This window comes from Aulonocara stuartgranti (genome assembly GCF_965226115.1).
Source record: "Aulonocara stuartgranti genome assembly, chromosome: 5".
Lineage (NCBI taxonomy): Eukaryota > Metazoa > Chordata > Actinopteri > Cichliformes > Cichlidae > Aulonocara > Aulonocara stuartgranti.
Window position 1 is genome coordinate 18,246,738 of NC_138943.1, and position 10,763 is coordinate 18,257,500.

Consider the following 10,763-nt stretch of genomic DNA (forward strand, 5'->3'; position numbering starts at 1 on the left):
AAGCACGTTAGCCCGGGCGAGTCAGGTCAGAGGAAGTGATGCCAGTGCGCCAGCACAATTATAGCCCCACTTCCATTCCCCGCAACAGAGAAGATACCACAGATAATGGCGCAGAGCAAAAATGTACAGACTTTAAAGTCACAGGAGCTGTTTCACTCACACTCTCCGCCAGTCTCCCCGGGAGGGTGGTAGAAAGAGAGACCCAGGGAGATCAGGGCAGCGATCTCCAAGATGATGAGGGTAACGTCCTGCAGGGCCTCCCATACCAGTTGCAGGAAGGTTTTTGGCTTTTTTGGAGGTATCAGGTTTTTACCAAATATTTCTTTCCTCTTGTCCAGGTCAGTTTGGGCACCTGCAAGACCTGAAAATGGAAGACACAGAAATAGATAGGGAGACAGAAGCAGATAAAGAGTTAATGTTGCGTGGATGCTTTATCCATCCATCCATGCATCCATCAATTTTATTTTGCTTATCCAATTTAGGGTTGTGGGGAGGTTGGAGCCTATCCAAGCTGCCATAGAGTGAGAGGCAGAGTATCCTGGATAGGCTGCCAATCTGTCGCCCTGCTAACACGGAGAGATAGACAACGATTCACATTCACACCTATGGGCAATTTAGAATCACCAGTTAGCCTAACCCCAGTAACTGCATGACTCTGGACGGTTGGAGGAAGTAGGAGTACCTGGAGAGAATCCACACAGATATGGGAAAATGTGCAATCTTTTTTTAATAGCATAACATAGCACCACAAACAAAATATCTCTAATTACCAGTTTGAGTCATGGTGGACTACAGCTCTGCATTCCTTATATAATTCTGCTCGGGAGATAAGGACCTTATGCTTTGACCTCATCCACCTCCTTGTATGCCATGAACTACTGCACATAAATATCTTTTGCTCTTTTATGGGAAGAAATTCATACTGGCTGCTTGAGGCACAGTTTACTTTTAGATTACAGCCCAGAAAATGATTCTCATACACGAGCCCAAATTACAACAGTTTCAATGCTTTGACAAGAGCCACAGTTGAACATTATAACGCTAATAATAAGGACATTATATAATCACAGAAGGTTCAGATCTATGCAAAAAGGTTTTGGTCTGTACAGTTTTATTGATTTGAGGGGATCAAATTCAGGGGATGATATGAAAAAAAAGCATTGTGGTGGATTTTGTATCTCTTACCAGCATTCTTCGCTTACATAATGGCCTTCGAATTTGTGTATAACATGTTAAACATGATATATATATAAATGTTCATCTATAAAATCTGATTTATTACAGACATTACATCAAGCTGCATTAATCTACCCGGCTGCTGTTCGGTGTTTGCTGAGCGTGCACATAAGCCCAGTGTGTTTTCACGGTTGCTCTCTCTGTCTCTTTCCCCCACAAATGCAGACATTACCACAGCATTATGTCATGCGTAGTGCGTCACTGGGTTTCCCAGGAGTGGCCCTGGATTGCACCTGATAACATCGCTGCTGCATGACAATGTTTCACATGTAAATGCGCACCGATTCCCTGCGATAAATTAGTAACATTTGTGGAAAATAAGTGGTCATCCACTAAAGGAGAAGCGAGAAATGATGACAGAGCTGTTTAAAAAAAGAAAGGAGCAAAAATATACAAAACGGAGACGGTGTAGGAGAGAGGCAGGAGATGGGAACAAAAGGAGGGAAGGCAGGAAAGAGAACAATTCCCAGCTCTTACGATGGAGAATGCCCCGGTTACAAATAGATCCGTCTATAAATAACCTTATTATCTATTCCCTTTTAATTGTCTCTTGAGAAAACCTAGCATGTACATCCACTGATCTCCACAGCATCCTGCCTCACATCTTACAAAAGCAAGTGTATGTGCTTGTGTGCGCACATGTGTGTGAGTATAAGCTCGTGACTCTCGAGAGACTGCTTGAGCTTTGTGTGTGTGCATGTGTGCGTGTGTGTTTAATAAGCTTGGCCAAGCATGCCTGCAGTTTGCTTGCAATATCAAACAGTAAGAGTAGAGCTCATATAACAGGGCTTTAGCCAGTTCCAGTTGGTTAGACACACACACACACACACACACACACACACACGCACACACGCACACACAAAGATAAACGCTGCTTATAAATACATATTTACATGAACCCTTTCTATCTTTTAAAAAAAGTCAATTTCTGCTGATACTGCAGTGATATATGTTTTTTAAAATAAATATGATAAAACAATGGATGCATATACTAATCCTAGCATTCACTTAGATGATATCTGACCTGTTATGTATTAGGCAAAATTCTTTGTGGCATTACTTTGGTTTAAAATGACCTTTAACCTTGTTAAAACTTTAAACTACATTCTCCTTAAATGCCCTTGAAATGCAAGCTACACTGTAATCAATCTCCCCAGTCATTAAATACTCAGTGTTTCCTGGAAAAGCCTCTGCTTAGTTATCTTTCATTCCCGGATCACTGATTACAATACTGCTCACAGAAAAACATCTATTTGGCCTTTTATGAAATATTGCTTGCCATGTAAATGCTGTCAGTCTACCCAACTAACTGCTCGGGCAGTGGAGGCAGTTTAAACTGTGGTGACACACAAATGAGTCACAACTTTCTCAGAAAGGATCAAGGCTGATTGCAAAGGAGTCTTTGTGTGACCATTCATTACCAAGTAATGAAACTCAAACACAACAAGCTATAATGTCAACAGCATGCAAAGAACATGAACGAATGGCAAAAAACCCTCAAGGTATTTAAATCAAATGTCAAACAGTTCTCTGTTTTTATTAAAGTCATTGATGGTTTCATTTCATTGTCATTTTTCCGCTGCCTTCATAACTTCAGTAGCCCTTCTGTCTCCATCACCCCAACACTACTCCACCTCACTGTACCAAACACGGAGGTTTGTCTACAAAGCACTAAAGTGTGTTACCTCTAAGACTGTAAAGCCCTTCTTCCTCTGCTATTTTCCAATTCCACTGCTATTTAAAGAGTCATTAGCTCGTAGCTATGCCAAACGTAAGCAGTTCCCGTTTAACAGCTGATATCTTTATATAACCTCTATGTGCTGTGTTTGATCATGTGTCTGCTTTTTCTTCATTTACTTGTTAAACAAACATGTTTTCATTTTTACAATGTTTTTTATTTGTTATTCCTCTTCTGTTTCCTTCTGTAATACTGTCCGAACTATTTTGTGTGTAAAGTGCTACACAAATAAATTCAGATTCAGAAGACTTTATTTATCCCTGAGGGGCAATTGATAGACTGACCTTGCCGACCGCACATACAATACAAAAACATCACATTGGGGAGACAGGTCAGACTAGGTAGCTGGCCGGTCAGCCGCATGAGCAGCGACCCGGAACCGGACTTTATTGTAGACATAAAGTCACTTTATGTCTACAATACTGATGGAATAGTGGGATAAGATAACTAAACAGTATTGTTTAAATATCCTTTGGGAAAGAAAAGGGAAATTTCATTAATATACCAACAATAAATCCTTTTTTCGTTGTTTTTTTCCCACTTCGATAAACGTTTGGATTATTTTATTACTCGTGGAAAAGACTGCATCGCAGGCTATCAGTAATGACTTTTCTTGGTATTCTGGTTCAGGGCTAAGATAAGCTGTCCAAACTTCTGTAACCTAAGAGAGATTTTCGGCTCCAAAAACATTTTTAGCTCATTGTGATCAGAAAACTTTTTAAGCAGTTTTTTAGTTCCCAGTGAGGATTATTAGCAATGCATCAATTCTACCTTTCCCCGGCGACTCTTCTCGTATACTAAATGCCTGGCAATATATTTATCAGTCAAAAGCAGCAAGACCTGAGATCAAAATCCACACTGGCAAATGGCACCGGCCTAACATCCGAATTCCAAATGACAAGGGACAGGAAAAGGAACTGTAAAAAAACAAAAACAAAAAAACCCCTGCATGAAACGAAATTAAATTTTTTTTTGCACTCAGAGGGAATATGATGGTATATTTTAACAGTTGCCCTTTTTTTGTCAGCAACTAAAAATAGATCTCCATGGAAACACTATGCATCCCACTCGTTGAGTGGAAATACCCGCAACTCTCAACCTCAGAGAAAGTGTGAATAAGTAAGTGGGTGTCAGTTTTTGTGCACTTCGTATGTGTGTTTTGTGTTAAAGTGAACGCATGCCTGCGTATTTGTGTGTGCGCAGACCGAAATAACGAGATGACCTCTAAATGTCCTTGAAAAGTATGCTCGTCAGCGTTGTGCGGGAAACAAAGGGTGTTTTTTTAAAAATACACATAGTGAGCTGAAGGTCGTTTTTTGAGGTGTTTCAGCAGGTCCCTTCACCCCCCCCCCCCCCCCCCCCTTTACACTTGTCTGCCTCAACTTTTTTTCCCTCTTTCACTGTGCGCTAAAGTGTCCAAAACAAGTTGCCATGGCAACACAATTCGATGGTGATGATGATGATGATGATGATGATGCTGATTCCCCCCCCCCCCGCCACCCCCCCAAAAAGCAAATCAATAGCTTCAACATTTATTTTCAGCTTTCACCATTTTGAAAGGGAAATAGAGTGTGGTGGTGGTGGTGGTGGTGGTGGGGGGGGGGGGGGGGGGGGGCTGTTGAGGTGTGACTCACAGAGCACAAGAGCAAGAGAACAAGAAGAACAGAGAGATGGGGACTAGGCTGGATGTGGAGTAACTCTATGAATAATAACCCATCAGTGGATAAAATGTGGATAATTATCATGCTCTTATTAGAAGAGGGATTGATGGAGAAATGTGTCACAGTGTCCTTGAGAATGACCTCCATAATAATGACATCATTTTATGCCATAAAGGAGTAGAGGTTTGTTACTGTGTGTGCAAAGGCAGAATAAAGGCAACATGGATAAAATGGGCAGGTATAAAATACTGTAAGAAAACACTATGACATGTAAAAGATACGGTATAAATGATGCATTGTGGCTGCAGAGAGGATGTGAGACAGACAAAGGTAGGAATGTAAGATTCAGAGAATATTAGATAAGGACACATTACTACAAGAAAAGGAAGAAAAATATATGTAACAAGCAAAAAAAAGAAACACCTTTGTGTCCTCCAATAATCATTTAGAATGACTTTTTACTTTTCCTTGCTTTTACGCTATATCTTTAATTCTTTACATTTATTCACGCATCTGTATTAAAATACTCTGAGAGCTACTCGAAAAATCTCTTGTATGCTTAATATATTTCATATACTTGGCCAATAAAGTTGACTGTGAATCAGTTAGTCTGTGTGTAAACACTGATGCAAATGGTTCATGGCTTAGTGATATTGTTTAATATATAGTATATTTAATCAAAGTTCAGTTTCCAAGGCGATGCATTTTCTCACAGCACACATGCTGCCAAGCTGTTTTCTTTTTTGATGAAAATAAAGTTCAGAGAGTCCTGCAAAAAATAAATAAACAAATAAATAAAATACATGTGAGGAGATAGAAGTAAGCAAAAGCCTGAATTAGATCTGCTGACCCATGTCTCACATGCTGCTCCCCAACTGTGTCTGCTTGCAGCAAAGAGGACACTCTGCCATTCACCACAAACAGTGCTTAAAGCGTGTCTGATACTTTTGCTGTATGCATGCATGCCCATACATGTTTAAGCTGATGGGGTTTTTTAAATACTGTTTTCATTCTCTGCAGATGCTGATCGCCAGTATCCACATATAGTAAGAGAATATGTGCCATCACGTCTTTTAAACATGGTATGACTGAATATTTGGGGTTGCCAACAGTGTCTTTGATGGACATGAGTGTACTCTAGTTTAAGGAGTTGTTTTGTCTTAGATTTATAGACTATTTAATCAGTGCTTGGGTGCACAGATTCTCTAGGGACTCCACAGTGTGTCAAGATTCAGAGTGAAGAGGCCATGGCAGGAGGCTTGTTCTCCACGCACCACATATGCAATCTTCCAGTTTTGCTCACAGACCAGATTATAATCAGACATATTTTCAGAAGCCAGAGATGCAAGGAAACATAATGCTCCGTGTGTAAGCATGAATGAAAATTCTTTCATTTCATGAGGATTCAAGGTCACACAAACACTAATATGTGAGTACATGCACATGCACAAGCATACATTTATCTTTCCTTCTCCTATGGTCAGCCCCAGCTAAAAGCTAATAGGCTGGAAACTGAAACTATGCAAAACCATGGTTTTTGCATAATAAGTGCACAATAGTGCTGTCCAGAAGTTCAGAGCCACCTCTTATTTCTTTATATTTTGCTCTCAAAAAGCCAGATTTTCTTGGAATTTGTTTAAAGTGGTCTTGAGCAATAGTTACTCAGGCTTTCTGCAGGGCTTTTACCAATTTCTTTGCAAACTAACCTTTTTCTCATTATTTTTCAGGTCGGTCCATTCAGCTGGCTATTTTCAGACTAATCCTTTTTGTTTGTTGGGCCACTTAACACTGACCTGTAACTCACTCAAGCATTAAAAAAGGCACTTAACTGAAGGGGTGAAGCAGTATTGTGTCCACATATAACAGATAAACATAAAAAGTACAACCTTTAAATCATATCTTTATATATTATATCTGCTTTTGTTTAATTTTCAATAACAACAAAGAAAATACTGACATATGAAAAACATCTGTCCCTTCAGTTTATCCATCTTACTGTTTACTCTTCAGAAATAGTCTTGGTGGAAAGTTGGCTGTCAAGGAGCCATTGTTAAGGAAAGGAGAAAAAAGCTGAGGTATGCCAAATTGCACAAGAACTGGACTGAAAATCTGTGGCAACAGGTCTTCTTTGTTCCAGATTACTAATCCAAATTTAAAACTTCAAGATCAAATTATAATCAGAATGGAGGAGGTCAGGAGAGAGGTCCAGTAAGTGTCTGCAGCCATCTGTAAAACACAATGTAGGCTTTGTTGAGATCAGTGGTCTTGGGGATCTTGTCAAACGTGAACAAGGAAAAGTCTTCAACATTTTGATCCACTGTTCATTTTTCAGCGTGAAAATTATCCCGAACAATGGACTAAAAGCGTACCTCAATAGAAAAACACACAATGAAGTGCTATTGGTCATGGACTGGCCTCCTCAGAGCCCAGACCTAGACATTATTGAAGTAGTCTGAAATCATCTTGACAGATCATCTTCAAAACACAAGCCTGTCAACAACCAAAGAAGAGCTTTCAAGCCAGAAGTACTATTCCTGAAGACTACTTAAAGAAAGGACAAGCCTGACTAAGAAAGTTCAGGCTGTGGTGAAGACTAAAGGTGGCCATACCAAATACTGACTTTCAGGGTAGTTAGAAACCTACAAACTCTTTTTTGCCTTATATATTGTATTTCCATTTATGTTTGCACAGTTCTATACATATATGATAGATATAGAGTTAGTAGCTTGTTAGCTTAGCTTAGCATGACTAACACAAAAATAGAGGGTAAAGGCTAAACTGGCTCAGTCCAAATGCAACTAAATCCACCTAACAGTGCCTCTAAAAGTCAGTAATTAAGATATGAAAAAATACAACATTTCAACATTTTATTAGTCGGGTTATTACTGGGCCTGGTTGCCATGCAACTAATGGACAACTCAGCTAAGTTACTGTGGGGGTTTTTTCTCCAAATGTCAAATCATTAGTCTTAGACATCTACACGTCCACGTCTTACACAGCCGAGGTGATTTTTTTTTACTTAGCTACTACAAGCTCACATACAAGCTCACTAGAAACGCAATTTTCACCTGGTCTTAAAAGTTTTTATTACAAAGACAAATAAAATGCTAAGTCTTTACTTAGTCCCCGGTGTTACATAAATTGCTAATAACTAAAAGGCTCAAATGGCAGAGCAGTGTGTCCCACCAACCACAATTAAATGTATGTTGCAATGCCAAAAATAAAATATTCACTAATGTGTGACCGTGTGTGCATGTGTGTGTGCGCATGAGAGTCTGTGGGGGCAGCTGTACAAGTGGGTGAGTTTTGCTGTCAGGCACTGTGCTCTATGAGTCTGACTCATGCGAGAAATGGCAGAGTGGAGTGAGACAACGCAGCTCACAGCTCGCGCTCTCTTACAAACACATACATACACAAAAACACGCACACCAGGCACTCTGCAGGATAACTGATAATTACTTATCATTCGTACTTTGCAGCATATATCAGCGTAAATGTTGGAAGGAAAATGTGTAGTGACAATTGAATGAACATGGAACCAAAAATACAGGCTCAAAAACATAAATAAAGCATTGAATATTTAATTTAAAGCTTTGAGCCAGTATACACAGCTCCATAATGATACTTTTGTGCAGAGCTTTTTCAAAAGAATGACAAGAAAATCAATCATGAAGTATTTCTCTCTACTGAAGTGACAGATGCTCATATCACAGAATTTGAATGCCCAGAGGTTTAATTTACACCTCTTCGAAAATCTTTTTGGAGGCCTGAAAAGTAGCACATTGAGAGCAAATGTAGGGGTGGGGGGTGGGGAGCAGGCTCCTTGTGACTCATAAGCAGTTCATATGGCTCCTTTCAAAATTCATTACACGGTTATTTATTCTGTGAAAATGATGCACATGGGCGAGGTCCACACCACAAACGGGGGCGTACATTAGGGCTGCACGATTCATCGTATTAAGATCTCTGCGCAATCTCATTCTTAACAATTCTGCTGTGTTTGCATCTAATGGACAGAGATGCTGCATTGAACCTAGCTTTCAAAATATTTTCAGAATTAAACAGAAAAAAAGTTTGAAATTGTGGAAACTTATCTTAAAATGAATCCACCGAAAGTGAAAAAACAGAAGAAAAATACAAGCGCCTGACTGAATTTATTAGTCAACAGTGTATCTGTTCTACCACCTGAAAGTACTGTAAAGTTAGCTGGCTCCAGTGCCCTGCATGTGGACACAACATTAATGAGACATCTGTTTACAGCCTGTGTGTGTGTGTGTGTGTGTGTGTGTGTGTGTGTGTGTGTGTGTGTGTGTGTGTGTGTGTTTGCATTGTAAGGGAAAATGAGACCTTGCCAGCATGTTTAGACACAACTACTTAGTGATAAGGGCAAAGTGTAATGAGGTCAGTAACTTCATCCTGTAATTCCAGACCGTTCAACCATTTATTCAGTCAATCAATCCACCATGTAGCTCTCATTCCTCTTCGCTCATCCAGTTAACACAAATTTACTGAGTTTTTTCTTTTTATTTATTTATGTTTTTTTGAAAGTCAGTCATTCATGAAATGTTATTGCTACTGTATTCTTTGTACCTTATAGACGATCAAATAAATAAAAGCTGTAGGTGTCTACTTACGGTAACCCCCCCCCAAAAGAAAAAAACAAAACAAAAAAAAACCTCTCTGACTTTTTTTTCCATCTGTTTCTCACTTTCTCCTTTACACATGCATACATGCATGGAAGAAACACATCTGTTGCCTACTCCACTCTTGTATGACCAGGCTGTGAATGCAGTTATGTATGAGCTGCTGTATTCATAATAGCAGAAATATAAGTGCATTTTGATTATGTAAAACATGCATGAGCTTTTAAAATGGTGTAACAGGATATATTGAAAATTGAAAGAGAAAAAAATGCATACAAAGTAAGTGATGCTTACTCTTGTTTTCAAAGAATACAATAGTAAGCAGTAAGACAATTTAAAGACTATTTTAAACTAAACTCAAAGAATTTAGTTTAAAATAGTCTTGACGTCTCTAATTTTGTCACCCGGGCTTTTCCAACATTTCTAACTGCACACATACACAGTGCATGCACGCCCACACAAATCCACAATCCTTCCCCCCTGGGAGTGAAAAGAGAGAGCATCCAGGGCCAAGAGGCTGAAAGGGAGAGTGACAGTGGTCTATCTGCTGTCTCCCATCTGGGTGTCAGTCTCTGGTTTCGCCCAGGGGCTCAGATAAGCTCCGGACACAATAGGGACAGCTATTAAAATTCAAACTACCAGAGAGAGTCATGAAATAGTCATAACAGGTAAGGGAAATCAACACACTCTAATGCCCCCTTTATCATCTGTCTGTTTGAAAGCGCAGGGAAGAAACAGAGTTTGGGTTTCTGATCATTGGGTGCAGGAAATTGGACTAGAAAGCCAAAACAATGCTTTAAAATGCTAAGCTATAATCTATTCATCCATCCATCCTCTAGATATCTTATCTATCTAGGGTCACAGGAGGCTGGAGCCAATCCCACCTTACACCCCCCCCTCCCCCCAGACATATCACTAGTCACTTTCTCACTAGTGACATGTACAGGGGACGGGGGGTACAAAACAAACACAGCGCCAACACAAGGAGAGACAACGCTCCCATATCCAAACCTACAGCTTATACATGTCTATACATAGGGAGGAAACCAGAGCACTCGAAGGAAGACACAGGGAGAACATCTGAACTGCACACATAGAAATGGCCCAGTGAAATAAATAAAAAAAAAATGCTGACTGTGCATCACTATTCAATGACCTTTATTAAACGAAGCCATCTGCTTTATATATGTAATTATTTCTTTTTACCATTAAAAATTTTTTTTTTTAAATATATATATAAAAAAAAGAATTATATATATATATATATATATATATATATATATTTTTTTTTTTTTTTTTTTTTTTTCAAAAAATGTTTGAATTTGTATTTTCAACTTTGGTATCTATATAAGCTATATAAGCCCAGAAGTTCAAACCTGGGGCCTGTTTACTGCAGTTTTACCGCACAAATAGATACACCTGCTGTTGTGCTTCTAACTTACACAGTGATGTAGAGATACTGACTGAACACTGCAGCACTTTAAG

General features: G+C 39.3%; 1 protein-coding gene across 16 annotated transcripts in view; it reads right to left on the bottom strand.

Annotated features, from left to right (window-relative positions):
* atp2b2 (ATPase plasma membrane Ca2+ transporting 2) overlaps positions 1-10,763 on the bottom strand; it is a 127,876-nt gene that overhangs the window by 48,846 nt on the left and 68,267 nt on the right. For all 16 annotated transcript variants that reach the window (XM_082533183.1, XM_082533182.1, XM_082533180.1 and 13 more), the window contains one exon: positions 161-361. In XM_082533183.1, coding sequence (XP_082389309.1) covers positions 161-361 — 201 coding nt within the window. The remainder of the gene's footprint in view (positions 1-160; positions 362-10,763) is intronic.